General features: G+C 36.5%; 1 protein-coding gene across 5 annotated transcripts in view; it reads left to right on the top strand.

Annotated features, from left to right (window-relative positions):
- nmo (serine/threonine-protein kinase nemo) overlaps nucleotides 1–13,759 on the top strand; it is a 161,792-nt gene extending 148,033 nt beyond the window's left edge. The window contains exons 5-11 of one of the 5 annotated variants that reach the window (XR_016302490.1): nucleotides 3,924–4,092; nucleotides 4,980–5,106; nucleotides 5,987–6,178; nucleotides 8,375–8,648; nucleotides 9,456–9,623; nucleotides 11,649–11,665; nucleotides 13,427–13,540. Coding sequence is in view for 3 of the 5 variants with exons in the window: in XM_089634260.1 (XP_089490386.1) it covers nucleotides 3,924–4,092; nucleotides 4,980–5,106; nucleotides 5,987–6,178; nucleotides 8,375–8,648; nucleotides 9,456–9,549; nucleotides 11,649–11,665; nucleotides 13,427–13,620 (1,067 nt within the window). In the remaining 2 variants the exon portion in view is untranslated. Of the gene's footprint in view, nucleotides 1–3,923; nucleotides 4,093–4,979; nucleotides 5,107–5,986; nucleotides 6,179–8,374; nucleotides 8,649–9,455; nucleotides 9,624–10,751; nucleotides 11,583–11,648; nucleotides 11,666–13,426 lie in introns of those variants that run through there. The other 4 variants (XM_089634260.1, XR_016302489.1, XM_089634263.1 and 1 more) reach the window with 4 other exon arrangements.
- Nucleotides 13,760–23,606: the final 9,847 nt, after the last annotated feature.

The following is a 23,606-nucleotide window of genomic DNA, read 5'->3' as shown; positions in this document are numbered from 1 at the left end:
TGAAGATATTTATTTTATTGGAATAACTTTCGAAGTGATAAAAATATATCATTGAAGAAGAAGATAATACTAATAATAATACATCTAAACGAAACATGAAACTGAACAAGGCACAGAAAAATCAAAAAAGGTGACGGTTCCAACTGGGAATCGAACCCAGGATCTCTGTTTTACTGGGACAACGCCTCTAACCACTCGGTCATGGGATCTAATTATTTTACGTCATTTTTGTCGATCTCGTATTTCAAATTCAGAATTAACAATATTATCTTACTAACTAATTTTTCACATATTTTTGGCTGCTACATTTTGAATGATTACAAAGTTCCAAAGAATTTGTTTGTGGTCTAGTTTAGTGATTTTTATTAATATGGGACACCTATTGACTTTTCTATAAGTCTAAATGAATTTTATTGGAATAATTTTCCGTTTAATAATTTGAAGATTTGTCAGTATTATCTTTTTATATGATACATTATTTATATTGAGATTTGAATGGTGATATTAAAGCAAAAGTAACCGTTTTTCTGGCCACTTCTGGCCCCGGTTTTATAATGGGTGTTGCGGCAATGGGCAATAGTTATTTCTAGCACCTATTAGCGGCTATCAGCTCCCTAAATGTGACACAAAACAATTAGTACAATGTTATCGATGTTGCCTTCAGTCCACAGTCCGTCCACGCGGCAGTCGTAACGCACTTTAGCCGCTCCCGACTAGCAAGCAAGTCAATAAATACGCGAACATTGATGGGAAGGCCCCGCCACACTATATTATAGTCCCAATTGATTTCATAGACTTAATTTTCCCATTTTGATTTCTTAATTATTTATTTACTACTTGAGAGCGGCTCACGTTCGTTGTGCGGCCATTGAAGTCCGTACGAGCTCGTTAAACTGTGCCCGGCTTTATATTGCTCCTAGATAATTTTATTGCTTTCTTTGTGTGACACTTTTCCAAGCGACTAATTGAATTCTATTACGGAGACATTTATAATTTTTGTGAATGTGGTCGACCAGTGAATGGATCCGTCAGTGCTTTCAAACTCGCCTGGAGGTACAATGTTTATTTTTGAGAATGCAAATAAAAAAATAGAATTTAGTTTGAAAGGTTTCAGTAATTTGTAAAGGCACTTATTTACAAGCCGTCTTTGAACCGAAACTGGTTTAGGACTCGAAGAAGAAACTGGCTCGCTTGGCTGGATCTCGTTTCCTCGGCGGCAGTAGTTGTTCTTTGCTCAATTAAAGTCGGATTACAGCGGCTGGTTGGTGATGGGAGTTAGAGGAGAGAGCGGCTCAGGAAATAACGCTGATGATAATGGCTGCTTTGGGAGGTGAAACAAACAGGTGTACGAGTCTGACGAGGCGTTAACGAATTTCTTACTTGGGGGTTTTACGAATACATATTTTTGTCTTTGACAATAATGGCCACGGTATGTGGCATAGACATATGAATATTAGTAGACCTGCCCTAAGTGATTAAAAGCGTATTATCCCCACTCCCCATACCGGTTCCATTGAGCCGGCTGGGCTCGCGTACGGCCTCAAGTGATATTTGAAAACGTGACGTCATCATTCTTGTGCGAACTATGGTCGAGGCATCATCGGTTCATTTTACGAAATAACACGGCAAAATGTTTACTTGTACTATGAAAACTGGTAAAAATAGATGCGAAAAAAGAGAATAAACCCAATTGTCGTATTACATTCCATATATAAGCATTATTTTATTTTATTTTAAGCATATTCACATCGTATAATATGAATCAGTTGTTACTATCACATCGAGAAACGTCTGGACGCGAAACACAAAGCTGGTTGGTTGCTGGGAAGTAAATTATGAACATTTATAAAAGTGTCTTAACTAAATACTCTGAAACTAACTACGACTCTGAATATAGAAGCTGCCTTACTTTGCCGAATTTGGACTTCGCAAATTTGTTCATAACGTGGCGAGTAATTTGCGCTCCCATGTAAAAATGTCTATTCATTCAAAGCAGATTTTACTTTTAAGAAGTAAATGGTGATATTATAATGCGAGATGCCTATTTACTGTCAGATTGATTTATTGACGAATCACAGTCATCTTCACTCCCTTCGTTCTTCAACAGTTGATTTTACCCCTCGCCTTTATCTTCTCGTCTATTAATTCCTATGTCTGTGGTATGTGGCCATTCAAGGATTACTACCCATTCCTTTACTAACTTCAGTATACTATGCCATGGTACATTCACACCTTTCCTATCTCTGCTGTAGCGCACTTGAAGTGAAATGACACTAAACTGCGCTATATAAATTCCATGTTATTATTATTATTATTATTATTATCTGGGGTTTTGCCTCAAAGAAATTGATAGCTGACCTGCAGGTGGTTCAAAACCGAGCTCTCAGAAATGTGTTTGAACTTCCATGGGACACTCATGTTAGGGACATCTATTCAGTTTCTGGTATCCTTCCAATTACAATCCTTCCCAAATATGAAATCACAAGCACCATCCTACAAATTACCCATAAATCAACTCACATCAACATCAAGCCACTTTACAATCAAGACATTCACAACCACAATACTCGAAATAACAATAAAATCCGCATTCCTCAAACACACACTGCAAAATATGGGTTAAAATCACTGAACTATATTGCCTATACACTATATAATTCGCTTCCAGATATGTACAAACACATCCACCATAATAAAAAATTGCAAAGCAATGCTTTAAAAGAATATTTTTTAACTACATTTAAAAATGAAAATATATAACTGTGTTGTCATTTCTTCTTGTATCTTATCCATGTTTTTTTTTTCTTTCTTTCTGTACTTGTTTTCTATTGTTGTTTGTTCTACTTAACGTGTCATTATTTTAATTTTTATGCTGTATTGAATGTGAAACTTATATTTGATATCAAAATACCGTTTGTAAAATTGTACCTACTACCTCTTACATATGAATTGTAAGTTCCTCCTGTCCTAAAATGAGTTCTGTAACTCATCGGGATTGCTCTAGCAAGAAATAAACACAATAAAAAAAAATAAAAATGTTTTCGGCGATGTTTCGTAAGCTTTTGCGTAATCTCATTTGATGTGCAAGCCGCAATGTATTATGTCGTGGCGAGTCAGCAGCCAGCGGCATCTGGCACTTGAGCTGTACTCCGAAGGACGCTTTATATTTTTCACAGATTCACTTATTGTCGTCGAATGTAAACCTTATGTTGTTGAGATTGATCCTGCTGGTAATAATTGGGCCAAATACACAATGAATCGTAACCTTACTTCATTTCCGAATTAAATATATTTCCACTTTTTTTCTGGTGGATTTTAGTTTAAAAGCATGGAACTGGCAGAGGAAAGATAAACGTAGACTGAAGGCTGTAGAAATGAGATCCCTGAGGTGTGTGTGTGGTAAAACCATGTATGATCGTGTTTGAAATGTGGAGAAGATTCGTAAAAAATGCGAGGCTGGTGTAAACGTAATGAGTAAAATTAAGAAAAGGGTGCTTAGATGGTTTTTGTATGTAGATTGAATGAACGAAAAAAGGAGTGCAAGGAAAATATAATACGCGAATTTAATGGTAAGTCGGGGACGCCCTAGGAAGAGATGCCACGATCAAGTGAACCAGATACTTTAGTCGGAATAACATAAAGTATGTATGAGACGATGTATGAATGTGAATGAGGCAAGGAGTGTGTGCCGAGACCGATTTGTTTGGCGGTTCGTCCTCTCTGCCTACCCCTGCAGTTTTATACCATCCAAATCAAAGCCACGGCGCAGTGCAAAGCTTATACTATGTTACTGCTGCCGATTAGAGATTTGAGCTAATTTAATACCGCCCTTGAGATGTTCAACATCTACAGGCATAGGCCCTCGTAGATTTTTTATATTAGAATGTATCACTTATTTACAAATGATTTATCTTTATTTGCAGGTCTAAAATATTTGCATTCAGCACGGATCCTACACAGAGACATTAAGCCTGGGAACCTCCTGGTGAATAGCAACTGCGTCCTGAAAATCTGCGACTTTGGGCTGGCGAGGGTGGAGGAACCCGACCACACCAAGAACATGACGCAGGAGGTGGTCACGCAATACTACAGGTAACGCTCCCAACTCCACCATAACATCCACACTCCAGTCTCCACCCTGAACACCGTCTCTGATGACCCAGAATAACTTGTAGCCGGCTCTTAGTTGGCCTTCACTTTCTGTGGTTCTTAGGTTGGTTTGGTTCTGAATTATATCCAACCAATAAAGGAATCTAGAGGATATCGCCAACAAAAGATAATGACTTTGTACACAGTGTCCGGAAACTCATGAATCTACATCACATTCGGAGTTATAACTTTTTTTGATTTTTGTTTTGGAATCCGAAATTTGCATTTTTTAGGTTAAATTTATAAATGGTTGGTTGCTAGAGTTTTGATATGGGTTGTTTACTGTCTTTTGTAATCCGTCGAAATGTATGAAGTATTTTTTAAAATAAAAAAAACTTTATTTTCACAACTAAACGGTTTAAAACCCTTTGGACCGGGTCTAAGCTTCAACGCATGTTAGAAGACAATAAACAGCTGCCATACCGAATATTTTGAAAAAACGAAACCTCAAAAAAAAGTCAAACTACAGAATCGACTCCAAGTGTGATGTTAGGTGTAGATTTCATTATTAGGTGTAAGTTTCCCGTTTGTACCTTGAATTTCGGACACCGTGTATACTTACATAAAAATCGTCTTCAATTCAGAGTCAGAATCGTCAAATCATATCTTAGTTAGTAATAGGATAGATCATTGTGGAAATGTATTATATATTTGTATATAATACATGGGATGTCAGGATTTGTTTTTATCTATCACCATAGTTGGTAGGATATCTTAATTTCGGCCCTTATCACTTTCACTTATAACTTATCAGTGGTCATGGAACCGTAGGTATGAATAATATTGCTTCCTCTTCTCCCAATTGACCCCACGATATATCATGTTCACAGAGCCCCTGAGATCCTGATGGGCGCGCGGCACTACACAGCAGCTGTGGATGTATGGTCCGTTGGCTGCATATTCGGGGAACTGCTCAGCCGGAGGATTCTCTTCCAGGCGCAGAGTCCTGTTCAACAAGTAATTTTTTGATTCATTATCTTTGTGAAATCTTTTTTTTTTAAACCAATTTATAATACGGTATGAAAATAATTGTCATGTCTTGGTGGAATTGGCAAAATATCAATAATGGACCTTGAACAACTTCAATGAGACCTGAACCCTTGGAACTGCAGCCCAGACCTTATTCTGCTGCAGTCAATCCACTCTCAAAAGTACATCTTGGGTTTGACAAAATATAATGCTTGTTCTTCTGCTCCTATTGGAGTTTGGAAAACAACATTTTGAACCTCTTGACATTGCAGCTTGTGTTGTGGAAAACCACTTTTCGAGATCCTTCGGCCATGAGGATTGCCTTATGCCAACATTTTGTCTGCATTATACATTATGATAAAATGCTTCTTTATTTCTCATTAGCCGAAGTCCCGGTGTTGCCCGGGCTTTTGCGCAGAGTTTCCGAATTTCATGTAGAAAGTGACCTTGTTGTTTTGAAGGTCAAGTGTGCAAAATTTCATCGATATCGGAATAAAACTGAAGGTTTGCAGGCTCTCTCAAATTGATTGCATGAACAAAGTTTCAACTTTTAATTTTATTCATATTTTCTTTTAGATGTTCTTGACTTGACCTCCAAAGAGCTTACTCGTTCTATCTTGGAAAGTGTTATAAGTTACAATCGTAAATGATTCTTTCCCTGATTCTAGAAACAAACATTATACCAGACTACATGCACAGACGCATCTCTTGCCATGTGCAGAAAGGGCGTGGTTTATTAGTAGTTGATTAGCGCTCATTGGTGGTTTGCCATACTGCACTCACCACCTGCACCTCCTTTCATTCCCTACAACACAATTGAACAGTTGTTTGTTTTTGATTGAAATACAATAAACATTGGCATGTGTAGCTGGAGCTGATCATCGACCTGCTGGGGACTCCGTCGCTGGAGGACATGCGACGAGCGTGTGACGGGGCCCGTGCGCACCTGCTGCGGCGCCAGCCCCGGCCGCGTGCACTGCACGCACTCTACTCTCTCTCTTCCACGCAAGCCACGCACGAGGCCGTGCACCTTCTCTGTCAGATGCTGGTCTTCAATCCCGTTAGTACACACACCTATATACTTCTTTTTAAGTATCCCTATCTTTTAGCTATATTTCCTATTTATTAAAGATTAAATAAACAGTCTTATTAAATTTTTATGCTCCTGTTCAGCGTTAGTATAGTTAAGCCAGGTTTAATGCTGTCTTAACCACACCTTTGCCGTGGTAATAAATAAAGTTTTCACTATTTCTCCTTAATGTGACGTATAATATTTACACCGTGATTATACACTCCTGCTGATAAATTAAAACTACTACAAATCTTAGGAATTAGGTATTTATGTAATAATGAAAGTTGATTTCACCCACCATTACAAAGGAATATTCCAAGCACTAACTAACTAACTAACTAACCATCCTTCATACATACTTTGTTCATCCTAGACACGAGAGACTGTAGATTTTCCATACTATTAGCAATCAGCACCGCATCATCAGCATACAACAGGCAACATACTTTCAGATTACTCAAATTCGCGCGCAATCCCACCTCTTTCAATTCTTGCATACAATTATCCATGTATAGATTGAATAACCACGGTGACATTAAGCAGCCTTGTTTAACACCTTTTGTGATATCAAAGCGTACTATAAACCCTGACACATGCAACGCTTCCCTCATATAGAGACACAATTGTCTGTGTGAGATTCGTATTCACTCCATACCGGGACACCTTCCATAGCTTTTTACTGTCGACTCGGTCATATGCTTTTTGTAGATTTACAAAGGCACAGAAAAGTTTCTGGTTTTTTTGCCAGAAACTTCTCAGTGAGCATACGCAATGAGAAGATCTCGTCCATGCACCCCCTTCCACTCATAAAAACTCCTTGCACATTCATATTTTATCCTTTGTTTCCTTTCTTACCCTTTTAATCAAAATTCTACCATACAACTTGCCAATTGAGCTTAGCAGGATAATAACCAGAGTCGGCTCCAGGGGTCCAGAAGTGAAAGGAAAATCGAAACAAAAATGAATATGAAATGTTAATACATATTGCTAATGCGTAATGAATATTATAGAAACGCCAACGTATTTAATTAATTTGCCAGTACCCACCAATTCTGAAGTCGGTAGTACAATATTGTTTAATTTAAGATGATTTATTGTTTATCAGTAGACTTGAAAGGTAAACAATGAAAGCAAAAGTACCTATACATTCATTTTACTGCACCCACAAAATGCACTGATAAAAATTAAAACTTTTGTTTTAAACCTCTTTATTTTTCTGTCTTGTAACATAAACTAATTGTCACTTTATTTAAATAAGTTGGTCATGATTCAATGAATTGTTTGTGATTTCTTTCGATATGATATCCACAGAATTTGACTATTATTTTATGCAAATTACGTCAACAATGTATAAACATAATTTCATATTCAAGATGGCTATCATTTATAACACAAAAAACTTACGACTGACATTTTTTCACATCTCCCTCTAATACCTTAATAATCTTTGATTGTAGAAATCTCTATCTCACTGCGGTCATGTCCGAAAATCCCTTGAAAATAAATTTTGTATTATACTTAAGTTTTTTAAATGTTTTTTTTATATTTTTTCAGTTTTTTTAAATTTAATGTTAATTAAATTTAACAATATTATCTTTAATTATTTACGGTTACAGCTGTTTCGGCTTTCAAGGCCATTTTTCAAACTAATAAATAAAAGTAAAATAAATGATACTAAGCATACGGCATGATAGTGTTTACCTCCTGTCTGTATAGCAAAGAGAAAGAAAGGAGATAGCTTTGGGATAAAACTTGAAGTGACCTACGCTAGGTACATACAGTAGCTTCTCAATTGGACGCTAGATGGCACTGGAATTCGCTATTACCGTACGAATATGCACGAATATTGAAAATAAATTAATAATTGGGTAGTTCGTTAAATCCTTTTTTATATTAATGCCATCGCAGCATATTTTGGGAGGTTTTCGACCAAAAGACCTTCGTAGACAAGCCGCCACTACTAATAACCCAATGATTCCAAGCACTACAGACTAAAAATACACTTAAAATGTACACCACACTGCAAAAATTATACCATCCAAGTGCGTTTCAGGATCCTATTTTATATTTACTCGAAAAATAAGCCATAGGCTACAAACTCCCCTGAGTGCAAACATATTTGTTAATGTAATGTCTTTATTATTATACCCTTTCCTCTGAGGTAATTAAATGCTCTACTTCCAGGACAAGCGCATCAATGTAGTGGACGCCCTGGCGCACCCCTACCTGGACGAGGGACGCTTGCGCTACCACTCGTGCATGTGCAAGTGCTGCTACTACTCCAACGGCGGCGCGGGGTCTGGCGGAGCGGGGGCGGGTGGCGCGGCGGCAGGGGGACAAGGGGGCGCCGCCAGTGCCCCCGCCATGCGCCAATACACGCTCGAATTCGAGCCCGTCACCACCACTCCTTTCACCGACACGTGGGAGAAGAAACTCACCTCGGTGCACCAGGTCAAAGGTATTGTCAAAATTGCTTTACGGATCTTTTAAATTGCAATATTTTTGTTCAAATTGTGTGCATCAATCAATGTTGACATTCAATTCCATAGATTTTTATTAAAAATGAGACCTAACCTTCAATAGTCATAGTGGGTTTTCCTTTTTTATGAATCATTTTTTAAGAGTTTTTGTGATTTCAATAAATGCATTTTTTTTTAAATATATTTCTTGGGGTTACCGGGTATGTCATCAAAATGACAATTCAACACACCTGCAAAAAGTGATATAAAATCATGAAAAGTGATGAAACAAAAACTAGGTTAAATAGTTTACATAGGTAACTATTGAACCTTGTTTTTGTTTCATCACTTTTAATGACTATCTATATCATTTTTTAAATGTGTGTTGAATTTTCATTTTGATGAAATATCATGGAACCATTTCGTGGAATGCTGCAAAATGAAAAGCTCAATATCAACTAATATGTATTGTTTTTAGTAGAAGAATGTGGAGTTAATATCAGTGAAAGATAACTTTACTTGTTTTTTGATTCTTCAGTATTTCTTTAACTCGTCAAGTTAAAAGTTAAAGTCAGTAAATATGTTTTTGGTAGAGATTAAAATCATTTTTCGCCCAACATCATTTTAATGCACTTTTACCTAGGAATCAAATTTAATGATAACTAGAAACAATATTTATAGTGTCAAATCATTATTGGAATGAATGAATAAAATGTTTACCAAACCAAAGTTGAATGAGTAAAGAAAGTAAATGTTGTGTGGCGTATAATCTTTGACGGCACATCCGTTCTGCTCCGTGGTTCCAGAGGAAATGCACAAGTTCATCGCGGAGCAGTTGCAGACCAGCAGAGTGCCGCTGTGCATCAACCCGCAGTCAGCGGCCTTCAAGAGCTTCGCAAGGTAAGCGGTACCACAACCACCAGCCAACCAACAACCACCAACAACCAACCAACAACCACCGGCCACCGATATAGGTGAATAATCCCTTAAAGAGAATCAACGTTTTATTCGAGTCTTTGATTCCGATGCGCGAGCCCACTCCGGAATGTCTCTCGGATGTTGAAACAGTTTTGGTCATTCTCTTGTGGTTTGACAATATTTGCTCGAAATGTTATATTGGAGCTATATTGCATAAACTCGTCAATTTAAATTTTGATAAAGCTTTTTAAAACCTTGCAAGGAAAGGGTTTAAAATGTGAGACTTAAAACTGACCCTAAAATTTCGATAAATTTTTTGATAACTGAAGGCTTTTCAATGATTTGATTTCACATAATTAAATGGTGGCATAAATGCAAATACTGTTCTGACCCCTAAGGCTTACACTAAACTGTACGACACAGCGGAAGATACTTCCGGAGTGCGCTTTGTGTCTGTGAATCTTTTTGCCCTTGTGTTAATTGTGTAATCAATTTAATTTTCACAGATCACGGAGAGCTTGTGTACTGCACAAACACGTGGCTTCTTATTTATATAGCAATCAGTCGACAGTTCAATGTGTTCTTCATAGTTGTGATGTGAGTGGAGTCTAGAGTTGCCGTTAGTCTTGACCTCATTGGGGGGAGGCTCAAGGCTCAGGCTGCCCGTCTCACTGGCTCTAGCCACTAGTGTAGCGACTAGTGTCTTTCTCTTGTGTCTTTACTTAGCGCCCAGAGGTCTCTTAGACACCTAATGTATAGTGAATGGACTCTAGCCCGAGTCCATGTTGGTTCTCTGATCCTGGCAGTGTAGGGACTGATCCATCCTCTCCCCACCCCTCCTCCCATCACTCCGTAACCTGTAGTTAGTTGAATTATATGTTTGGTATTCGTCACTTGTGATTTGTACAGTAGATAGTTGCAATAATAGCATTTATTTCTTTCATTATTTGCAATTAGCTCCGGGCGCAAGACCCATCCGTTGCATGGAACTTTGTTCTTCTCGCTTACATGACTTGTGCTGGTCCACACATTGTTTTAATTAATTTTCCATGGCTGTGTTGGCGTTGTTTGTTGTTTAATGTACAAATGTATGTTGTTGCATATTGAGTGATTGATCAACCCTCTTGAAAAGCTCGGCGAACGTAACAATGTGATATTACATCGGGTGTGTTCCCCTTGGCCAGTTTCAGGGCGCAACCGAAACCAAAAGTTTGTTCCCCCTTCAAGACCGCAGCCAAAGTTCTGTTTTCCCCTGTGATCTTTCTGTGCGCCGCGTGACAGGTTAGTCTCTCTCTCTCTCTCTAGTCCTGGGTAGCCACTAGCCAGCCTTCTCCCTTCCCTCCAAGGTAGGTAGGTAGTATAATACAACGTCTAATACAATGAATGCCTGTTTCAGAAGGGTTGATGTACTAATAGTCTAATAGTCCTGTCCAGTTGGGCTGTTCCGTAGTACTGCTGCGCCACTTCTCTTACTCTAGTATATGTATTACTATTCTCTATACACCTGTACTGCATGACTTCGTAATGGGACTGCCTGAGGTTTTCTGTTTGCTGTTTGCCCTTCTTTTGGTTTCTTCCTGTCATTGTTCCATAGTGTTCCAGAGTCGTATCTTCTGCCACTATTATTCCACAACTATTTTTACTGGTTTTTTTACAGATAATATTATAATGTTGTTGGTGTTTGATTGAAACTAAATTTTCTTGATGAGTTTTAAAATGCACCCGTAATTTAATTTCATATACACAATCTTAAGGAGAATAAAATAGTAACAATTTTTTAGTGTGCTTGTGTGTGTTTTTTTTAAATTACATTGTTACATGTGACAAGTGTCACATTTATAATATTACTGTCATAGTTTTGTTGAACAGCATGCCTTTTTGTGTACAGCCAACTTTCACCCCTTTCATTCACTCATAGATAGTTGTTGACTGTATATAAAATCATAATATGTATTACCAATTGAATATGTGACCAGTTTTGTGGTCAAATGTACTTTCATGTTCATCTATATTAATCTTATGTAGGTAAAATTAATTTGTTTTCCAAATTTTCATGTTTCTTTAATTCTCTTTTTTTTCAGTTCACTGGTATCGAAAAGTTAGTTGAAACATAATATTTATAATAATTAATTATACCTACAGAAAATAATATCCACCTTTTGATCTTAATTACCTTACTGTAACATTGGTTTTATTTGGCATGTTAACATCGCCAATCTGCTATCCACGTAACAAACACTTAACAAACATTGCTTTTCCTTTCCAAAGTTTGCTAACCATTTTCTATTGTATTTATAATACAACACCACATTCTATTATATTTATAATACAACACCAAAGTGCTATCAATGGATCTAGTTTTTACTTAACCCCTCAGGCCTCTGGCATATTGTCCATTATATTTCTTAAAGATGCTGTCAGATGGTCGGAGAATTAGTTTGTATTTCCGCTGTGCATAAAAACCAAATAAGGGGAATATTTTTTTTTTTTTTTTTTTATAGTTAATACCTCACAAGATTCCCAACTGCTCCCGTCTGGAGCCAGTGAGACTATGGCATCCCCAATTGGGGGATGTTGTGAGGCTGAAGGTAAGTGGGGAAAGGAAAGAGGAAGGTGGGGAAGTACCTGGCTATTCAGATCTAGTCACTAAACACGGCTAAAGCCATTTGGAGCAACGTTTCAATTCTGAATGGTGGTCTTACACCAGGGCGATACTGGTAGTATCTTCCACTCTGGAACGTGCCGCATATATACTATATATTATTTTAATTAATTGTGAAATAACACAAATCAATCAAATAAAATTTATTTGCGCATGCCGGGTTCGAACCCGCGACCTTCGGAATGGCAGTCCAATGCGTTACCACTGGACTATGCCGGCCGTCAAAAAGTATCTGAACACTAAAAACTTTTTTTTGAAAAGTGAGGAAATACGCTTTCAAATTGTATTATTTGAAATAAACATGTAAGTTTTGATACATTCAAAATTTGTGTGCAAACATAAAAAGGTTTTAAAAATGGCTCACCTTATGTATTTTCGTCTAAACCCTGAACTAAAATTACTGATAACATAAAAAATACACATTTTATTTGACAAATGTATTACAAACATTACTATCACCTCATTTTTTTGTCAATTCATATAAAAATAATGAATTAAAATTTCACAAAGTTTCTTAAATTTTTCTCAAATTGCGGTTGGAGCCTTTGTTATCATAGATTTGTTATTTGTACATTTCAATTATTTTGTGGTTAACTTCTAGTTTTGAATACGATTCAACAATTTCTATTATACCATAAGAACTGTTCCCAAAAGTGAACAAAGTGACTGATAAATTGAGATAATAGCTATTTGTTCCAAAAACCAAACAAATTAGCCTGAGGGGTTAAAATACAACGAGGCGTAAATATGTTATATTAAATATAATATATTATATGTGTGTTATATAATAAATATGTTATATTAAATATAATATATTATATGTATTTTATATAATAAATATGTTTTATTAAATATAATATATTATATGTACGTTATATAATAAATATGTTGTATTTAATATAATATATTATATGTACGTTATATAATAAATATGTTATATTAAATATAGCACATTACATGTATGTTATATAATAAATATGCTCATTTATCTATGTATTTCTGAAGCCTTTGAAAAATGCTTCAATAATAATTATTGTTAATCTTTGAATGATTTGTTTTCCCTATTTCATGTATATAAAATTACAAAAACAGTTTTAATTTGTGTGTTGTTGTTGCGATAACAGATTGCCATGTTTTGTAATGTGCTGTATGTGTATAGAGGACGGGGAGTAATATGTGGGTGTATTTGTGTTGCAGCTCCACAGTGGCGCACCCCTCGGAGCTGCCCCCCTCCCCGCACCAGTGGGACTGACCCAACAAGCAGCGCCAACACAACAACCACCATCACAACACCCACCACCACTCTCCAAACAACAACACCACAACCGCCAGCTCGGGCGGGGCCGGCCTGTGCGACTGCATCTTATGAACCTGCGGGGGACGAGCTCTAGGGCTCCCCACTTGCCATCTGCTGGCGCCTGCACCCTGTTAACACATGCAACAGAACTTACGGACGTATTTAGACATTATGACGTGCCCGACAAAGCGGACAGAATGGAGATTTAAATGTTAGACATTTACAATACCAGATTTTACCTCATCACGTAGTGTTACGAACAGTGTTTTTGAATATTCAGTGATTTTACAATTATAATTTCGAGTGAAGTGCGTGTGAAGATAAACAAATAATAATTATTGTACGACTCTTAAAAACATTTTTTTATATTTAGTTTTAACAACCATCGTGATGTGAAGCCGTTGTCTGTTTACTGTAAACATAGGCACGTGTGTTATTCATTGCAATTAGTGGTCGTGCAAAGAGATTTCCATTAGAGAGGTAGTGAGCATAATGCGTAAGTGTAGTTTAGGGAAGTCCGTCACTGCCCGCGCCCGCTTCACCTGCGAGTGGAGCGCAGCCTTGGAAGCGACCAATGTCCCATTTCATTTAGTATCTTGTATTTACTTTCATCCATAGACTGATGGAGACAAACATAAATCGAGCATTTAGTTTGGACTGTACAAATTATTTGCCCTTAGAGTATGTATGAGTGTGTGATTGTAGTTCCCAGATTCTCACGTCACAGAGTTAGAGACGATATGAATAATGTACATTTAGCGAGCTAACCTCGGGGCAGCGCATATCCTCGGAACTCTGTGAATGGGTGTTTGTGACGGTCAACCACTGATCCAAGAGTGTTGATGTATATGAATGTGTATTAATTAGGTGTTCAGATAGATAGTGACAAGTTGAAATGTAAGTTTATGAAATCACAAAGGTTTATTTAGTTTCCCACCTGAGAGAAACCTTCTTATGTATACAGTTTGTCTCGTATACATAACAAGAAATATTGTTTGTGATGTTATGTAAATGTGTGTTCAAATATGTATATTTAGGCTGTGCTCTATGACAACTTGCAATGATCATTGTTATAATTAAAGTATATTTTTCCCGCTAAGACTAAATAGCGTTAGTTCGCTCAATCAAAGATAACGAATGATGTTGCAGAAGTGATAGGAAATGTGTGCGGAGAGTGAGGAGAGCCACAGCCTACGCCTGCCAATAGGAGAGGAGGATAAATTAAGGTGTGCACTTTTGAATGTACAAAAGATTAGTTATAAGTAAACACATTGTGAATATTGTGATCAGGTCGCTGTGTTTTGTTTAGTGAAATGCCGGTCGTAGCGGTTCCCGAGCGTTGGCCATCTTGTCTATAGGATCCTCGTAACGTTAGTCAGTAACTTAGACAAATGGTTACAACACTTTCATACTTCCAGAGATCTCTTAAATAATAATTAAGTTCACTCGACAGAGGAGTTATTTTACTTAGTGACACTGCCCTAAGTGAGGAAGTTGCCCCAAGTGGCATTGTTCAGTCTATTGTTGGGAGCGGGAGCACAGAGTGTGGTCTCGCCAGACATAGACATACTGATAGTCCAATAGGGCCTGGGGGGCCCCGCGTACCACTGCCCCCCGCACCCTTTTATATGTGCTTTTTGTAAACAAACAAACAAACTGATCTGGACTCACCAGTCCAAACACACCAACTAAACTTAACAATTAAATATATGCATAATACATCATTTGGCTTTTTTATTTTGTTATTTTTTTGCTGTCTTTATTTGTATTTAGTGTGCTTTATTTTATGTTTATTGCCAACGTAACTAACTACTGGTAACTGTACAAGTTATTGAGAGTTTAGCTTACAGGTAGAATACAACTACATTATAGTTATTTTCTGATATGTAGTCTGTTGAAATAGAATTTAAGTCACATAAAGTGTCTTACCACATACTGCCAAATAACCTAGGAATTGTTTTGTCCGTTACAACTGTATCCTGATGTAATATAAGGTAAGCACAATAGAGATGAGCATATTATAATGTAATATGTATTGTGTATGGAGTAATGTACCAAGCCTCCGAGAGTGAGGAGTAGAAAGTTGCAATAAGTCGTACCTTCACTTAGCCTTAGGATCTAGGAAGAGTTGAATGTGTATATAAATAAGAGGCCTTATGATAGACAAACAGACAAACAGACTCTAATTAATGCCTGCAATAATCATTGTTGTTTTGTTATTCCCCCAAGAGAGTCTCTATACTATAGCAACATTCCGCGTAGGTATTAGCATTAGCATTTGTAAAGTAATGGGTAATGAGGAGGGTTAATCGAAATTAAAGCTTGTTGGCATTCTACTTATAAACACTAAATATACATATGTATTTAGAGAATGGCTAAAGAAAGTAATATTTGTCGTGTTTCTGTGTATATTATATTATTATCCTTTCACTATATTACCGTTGCATGTTTTTTCCATTTATTTCCTTGCTGCGCTAAATGTGCAAAATAATCCCTGAGGAATGACTTCCCGCTATATGTATCAGTTTGCTTCAGTAATTTACTAAAATATTTTGCCAGATAGAAATTTGAGGTCAATTTGTTTTGTGGTTTCAATAACATTTATTGGTTTAGAAAAAAAAATGGACAACAATACCTGAAAAATACAGAATCGGCCATGCTTAAAAATAGTAGAAATACATATTATATTACGCTTTCACTATTCTTTGTTCACTGAGAACGAATCAAGCAAAGAGTAACTAATCTAAAAACTGGTGTACGTTAAACTATATTTTTAAATCTACATAATTGTTTTAAACTTAGTACCATTTTCAATTTTATCCCCCATGACACTTGAAATTTAATTTAATAGTGCAGTAATCTTCTTACCAATATCAAATTGTTTATTGTTCAATACTCTAACATTGGAAGACAATTTAAACATTAGTTTTTATTTGAATGATGTCTTCTTGCTGAACAGAGTATAGATGATTCCTCTTTCTGAACAGAATATAGAATATAGATGATTTCTTCTTGCTGAACAGAGAATAGATGCTACTGTCTAAATCTATTGCAAACTAAAAGAAGCAATAAAGACATTGTGTTAAAATAGGATATCATAAAACCTTGCTCCCGGCGGCAGCTCATGACTCTTGAGTGTGCAGCAAGTAGAAATCATCTATACTCTGTTCAGCAAGTAGAAATCATCTATACTCTGTTCAGCAAGTAGAAATCATCTATACTCTGTTCAGCAATAAGTTAGTTCCTTGTCGATGTAATGAATACATTGCAGTTAATCAAATATACAATAAAGGTTACAATTGTTATGTGTAAAAGTAAGTTCTGGGGTATGGGTTATAAAATATTTCATTCGATTGTAGTGAGTGTATACACAATGAAAGTCTTATAAATTTATATGTAATAAGGTATTTCAATTAATAGACAACACGTATTATGTATTTTAATCAATCCATTCATAAGTTTTGAGAAAAAGAAATAAAAAATAAAAGCATTTTTCCATATATCAATATTATTTAGTTTTGTTTTTAACTTAGTAATGGCCGACTTGTACCGAGAGCGCACTACCGACTGTCACCATAGGCCTTGTACTGTTATCTGTGGTTGAGATTTTAAAACGATTTTTGCTGTGTAGTTGGGTGAGTGGCGCATAATTTGAATCGATCTGAACAAAAACAGTTTTATTTGGATAATGCTTTTGTTCTGCATAAGGGCTCAGTTATTATTTGATCAATCACGGATATTGAGTAAAATGCAACCAAACAAACTGTTTGATTAAAACACAATGTCGCTGATAAAATCCCCATATTATCAGCGATCGGGGGGATCGATGATTTTTAATTTCCATCAAAAATACTTAACCACTCAGAACATTAGAACGTCAAAAGACGTAAATATGATAACAGCGGTCAAGACATTAGAACGTCTTTTCACGTAAATGCGCGAGATTTTACAAAAATCGATTTATTTCCATCACTAGTATACGGAGTGCCATGATTTAAAAAACAGAGTATCGATAATGAATAACGCTACGCGTCTGTATTCAAGAATATCTATGGAACGTAGAGGTGCATTATCTAAGCCGATTGGATCTGTCATCTTGTTCGTTCATAATTTATTGCGTTTCTAAATAATTTATTAAAAATATTTTAGTTTGGACGGTTAATATTTTGAGGTGACTAATAGTTTTTAATTATATTTCTTCAATATATAAAGTGTTATTTCTTTATGATACTCAGAAAAAAGTACATTTTTCACGGCTTTGAAATAATGGTCAGCGATTTTTACATATTTTTGACGTTTTCATAAAATGTATATTTAGAAACGCAAATATTTACGAATAACAACACAATACGATAGTGAATTTCATAATCTTTCCAAAACATTTTTTAGAATGAGGCTACGTTTCCCAAAACGTGAGTCATGAAGCTTTTGGCAAAACTCGTAAATAACACAAAAATTTTCACGTTTTGACAGTTCTCAAAGGAACACACAGTAAATAAAAGTCTTTGTCTGAGAGGTTAAATGAAAAGTTATTGTTTTTAACTACTTTATTACTATGTAATAACAAACAATAAGGTATTATTATTTTTTTGATAAATTAATGTTTTAAAGACAAGATTTTATTTATGCATAGCACAAAGGATAACAATTATTTTTATAAGCAATAATTGTTCGCCTGAAACACTCATCCACATTGAAAAAATCTCAAAAAATAAAGTTGGTTGTTCTCAGGTGAAAAAATGTAAAAAGCAGTAATTGTTGAATGAAACACTAGCATATATTGAATATTTTCTCGGGTAAGAAATAAGCCCCCATAGCTCAGTGGTCAGAGCTTTCGACCGGAAATCGAATGGACACGGGTTCGAGTCCCGTTGGCGTCATGTATTTTTTATCAGGAGATTTTTTCAATGTGGATGAGTGTTTCAGGCGAACAATTATTGCTTATAAAAATAAACAATAAGGTGGTTAAAAACAAAGTCACTTTTCTAGCTTTCTTCGATAATTCAATAAAGTGTAGAAAATAGTTAACACATACTGTGCATATAAAGTTGAAGAAAAACAATGCTAGCTTGGCTAGAGGCAGCTTTTTTCCTTTTATTGCTGGTATCAAATTCAGTGATTTTAAGCATCAACAAATATTTTTTTTGTATAATCGAGTAATAGACTGTCGTTGTTTCAATACTCTTACAGATTCTCAAAAATTGCTTTAAAAATTCGTTGGTAATGTAATTACAATCATTCCATAATAACAAAAAAATTGCTTGAATAATCGCACTCTCATAGTTATCAATAATATTGTAGAGATGAAATTTTCTAATATCTGTATAAAAACTTTCATAAAACTATTTAATATATTTATAAAGTTAAAATGAATCACCAGTCATCAGTCGTTGTTGTAAGCCTCGTTTTTGGGCCTCGAAGAAGAGGGATCTGGTTTTTATATAGATAATAGAAATGAAGGGAGATACATATACGTTTGACATGGAAACGTGCCGACAGTCGCCGAGAGACAACTAAACTTCAAAGACTATCAAAGCAGCAGAGCCAATGAAAGTTTTGGGTTTGGTGCAAAGGTAAAGGCGGGGCGCCGCTGTGCATGGACGAGTTGTGCTGTAATATGAGTTTTGCTGTAGTTTGCTTTTTGCTGTATGGGTGAACTATGTTGGCGACAAATTTGTGTGAACAATTTCACACTAACAAAAGGTTCATGGTCCATCTCCCTTGTTTGTTATCTATGGGTTTTTACCGTGTTATTCACCATCAATAGATTGTACGGCAGGCAATAGTGGTAGCTGCGCAGTGGGCAATCGCCTCGCTTGCTTACTCCAAAGTACCGCTCCATGGTAGCCAGCATGCCAGCTTAAAAGCTATCTTGTATGGTAGATCGGCAGATAATCTAAATCATATTTCTGATTTGAGTAAGTATGGAACTAGTATACAATAGAAATAATGCAGTATTAACAGATTCACTGCTAGCCTTGGATCGTGAAGGCTTGGAAACTTGGAACGCTCTGTCACCCATATTCAACACGCTATAACTTTAAAACTAGAGTAGGTGGTGACAAACGGCACATATACAACAATTTTTGATTCATTCCATTACAAGGCCAGCATAAATACAATAAGCCGCGACGATTTCCAGTTGAACACCTGGAATGAGAGCAATGGTAGTATATATTGACGCACAAGCCAACTTTAGAACCGTCAAATGGCGGAGTTGGCAGTGGACCTGTTAAGCACTGTAAAGTCTGCATATTGTTAATTTCCCAACAGGTTTTCGTTGACCTTTCATGGATTCCATTTAATCTGTTTTCATTATTATTATTGTAAGTATTAAAAGCATGCATCATTTTATATATTTCCGAAGGTTTAGAAAGTACAATAATGTAATGTTAAACTCTGTTGAATTTTTTATATAATGTACGTTGTAAGTCTCTTGTATGGAACATTGTGCCAGATTGCACCAATACAGCGCCTTGTTAAGGAGATCCCTTGTCTCTAACTTAGTTCAGTTAGGAATACAACCATTGTATGGACAAATGAATAATGTAGTAGCTTTGTGTGTTTGTGTAATAAATGGACATGGCTGGTAAATATTGGTACGTGGGAGTTACCATTTATTGGCCACCAGATAATAATTAATGTAAATATTTGTATGATAAAGTGTGTATAGGTAGGAGAAAAATAAATATTTGAAACAGTGCCTTTTGGTCTTGTTATTGACTTCTCAACTTAATCTGGTACCTATTTACTATCACTTCTTCTAACGCTAAATTGGAGTGGTAATGGTCTGACACAGACATTCAGCTTTCAGTAGCTTTTGATACCCGTCACAGGGCAAAAATGACCTAAAAGGTCATGATGAGGCCTCCCACGATAATATATTATTTAATTATTGAAAACAATATTAGCGATTTTAAACGAAAATCCGAATCAAAAAGATTCCGTAAAGAGTCGCAACCAGGACCTTTGCCTTTCCGGGACACTACTCTACCAACTGAGCTAATGTGACCCTATTTCCTTCGGTGATATTAACTGTATCATACTTCGTATAAGAACTACCAACATTATCTTATTTTTCTCACTGCATATTTTTATTGGTTGCTATCTTTATATATCGTCGCATTAATTCGTAGACTGCGTAACTCCAAATTTTTCGAAAATACGTTTTTAATGCCATCTGGTGTTAAAATTAGACCCGCATTGACTAGTAAAACTCGAAAATTTAAAAAAAAATTAACCTTTTAGATAAACACAAATTAGGAAACTGCGTAAAATTATGGTGCCATTTTTACTCGCGAATACTTCGTAACTCCTTAATTCAGTATTGGCCGGTGAGCCGTGCACGCTTGTTGTGTTTTTCACTGAGGAAATTTATTTACGGTGTAATAGTTTTACCGTGAAATTAACTGAGATAAGTTGATTAATCAATTTTGAACATTTTATAACCTTAATTTTAATTGTGAAGTCACGAATAGTGTTTTGTATCTGTAGTCTAAACTGACGTCTTCTGCACCGTGTGACGCTCTGCCGTAGCTCTCTTGTTTTATGTGCCTCTGCGGTTTCGTAAATACCTAATAGGTCCTTGTTCTGTGATTATCTCTTCTTCAAGGTCACCATCTCTTTGCAAGTGGATCTCCTCCTGATGCATATCCGGATCCGGTTCTTCACTGTCCTCTTCAAACAAACCCAAAATATTTACGGTGGAACGTGCGGCAATTCCATCTCGTCTCTCCTCAGACACAGTCCGTTCTCTGTCAGGCATCTTCCGCGGGTCAAGCACATGTCTTGGTATGCCATCTACTTCGATGTTGTTGACTGAAGTAAGTCCTGTCACCCTTCCATGCACGATGTGCATCTCCCATCTACTGATTTAACCGCAAGAAGATCGCCCACTTAGAGCTCAGTCAATACTTCCTCTTCTATATTCACTTGCGCAGAAGGGTGTCTCCACGAGTGTGAAGTGTGAACTATACTAGACAGCGCAATACCTCGATCATCCTGACTTTTTGCAGCCAAAGATTGTACCGAAACACTGCCTGCAGGGGATCGCTTCCACTTCTGGCTGCAGTTCTCTTTATTGTTTGATGATGTCGTTCAACTATACCGTTTCCAGCTGGTCGGTATGCCGCGCAAAATCTTTGACGAACATTCCATCTCTTACACTTATCTGTAACACTGTAGGAACAAAATGCAGTACCATTGTCCATGAGAACTACTTTGGGCGGGCCTCTTTCCCGAAACACTTCTTCCAAATGTCTGATAATCGAAGCTGCATTATCTGACTCGATTTCCCGCCACACGGCAAATCTACTTGGATCGCAATCGATAAATGTGAGTAAACATTTCCTACCGAAATGAGTAACATCAACTGCCAAGCGACTCCAGGTTGTCACAACATTAAGATTACCCGCTTCATGGGATGATGGTGGAGGGTCAATTGTCCTGCATTGTACGCAGGAACGCACGCATCTATCGACGTCCTTTCTTCTCGCCTCGGGATCGACCAGCCGGGCAAGATGAAGCGTTCACTTTACTCCAAAGTGATGCTGAGCATGAAGAGTTTCTACGCTTAAAGCACATGTTTGCTCACCAGTTCCACTTTCAAGTCTCTCCCACCTATCTTCACACTCTGAGGAGTCTCTTTCACAACGTTTCCTGTCATGGCTACTCTTTGCCCGGGTCTTGCAAACCCTAGTAAGTACATCAGTTTTATTTCTACAGGACTCTACAAGGGTGATCGACAATGTCAGATCAAATTCTTCTACAATCTCCTTCATCAACTCCAAGCGTCACTTAACGATCATCTCTGACACGACTACTCCCGGTCAGTGTAGATCTCACCCAGCACAAAACCGTCGCCGAATCTGTAATGATCTCCAGAGTTTGAAGATTTCACTTGAGAGTCAGATTTAATCCCTTAAGGAAGGAAAAGTACCAGCATTTACAAGACTTAAAACAGACATTAGAAAAGGATTACCACTCCTTTAACGATAACCTTCCGCATCATTAAAATCATTAAAATTCATCTAAATAGACTGCCTCGACATACACATACATTGTTGTGTTTTATTTTGTAAATGTAAAATTCCTATCTCCCAAATTTTCCGCTAGGTTGTTCATAAAACTGTTCGCAGAAAAGTATCTATCTTTTGTAAAATGCGTATCTCCATTCTCAGTTTTTACGTAAACTTCCTAACTCCGATTTGAAATAGAAAGCCTTAACTTACAAAAGTTTAATGATTGAAAATAAATTTCCAAATATATTATATGTTCGAAACATAAATAAAAAGAATAAGCCGTCTTTCATTTTTTTTCACTACGAGGTTTTTTGTGCCTCCTGTAAAATTTTACATTTGGGAGTTACGCATTCTACGAATTAATGCGACGATATGAAAGCAAGATTTATCTCGAAGTAAATGCAATCTAGATGGTGTCTTGGATATATATATATATATTCTATTTTTATTTTAATGTGCTAATATTGTCTTCAATAATCAGAGATGTGCAAAATGGGTACCCAAAACCATTTGAAATGCAAAATGGAAATGGGTCAAAAAATTTCCATTTGAAAATGCAAAATAATGTTTAGAAAAGCATTTCAAATGCAAAATGCGAAATACCTATTTTCAAAATGCATTGAAAATGCAAAATGGTTTCTCAGGTCAAACAATCAAAATAATTATAGAATTTTTAAACAACTTTGTCATTTAATAATGGACATCAATGTAGAACAAACATATTACATGATGGTAAATCCAAAAACACCACGACTACGGATTATGAAACCACAAAACATTTGCGCGGGACTAATGTTGCCAACATAAAAACATAGAAACTGCTATCTAACATTTAATATTACAGCGTCATGGCCCCATGTCCAGTATTTGAATCAGTATTTTTTGTAATGGTATCACTCAATTGCCAGGGCTCCTACCAGGGAGCAACTTGACAAATGTAAATTATCTCTCATAGCGAGGTTGAGGACCGACTGATATTTGGGGCTTATGAAAAAAAGATGAGTGGAGATAGTAGGAAGAATGTTGCAAAAAAGCATTTAAAATGGAAAATGCATTGAGA

The sequence above is a fragment of the Hesperophylax consimilis genome, chromosome 8, assembly GCF_061612785.1.
Source record: "Hesperophylax consimilis isolate HC1 chromosome 8, BYU_Hcon_1.0, whole genome shotgun sequence".
Classification (NCBI taxonomy): domain Eukaryota; kingdom Metazoa; phylum Arthropoda; class Insecta; order Trichoptera; family Limnephilidae; genus Hesperophylax; species Hesperophylax consimilis.
Note: the sequence above shows the minus strand (reverse complement) of the source record. Positions and strands in the feature narration are given on the sequence as shown.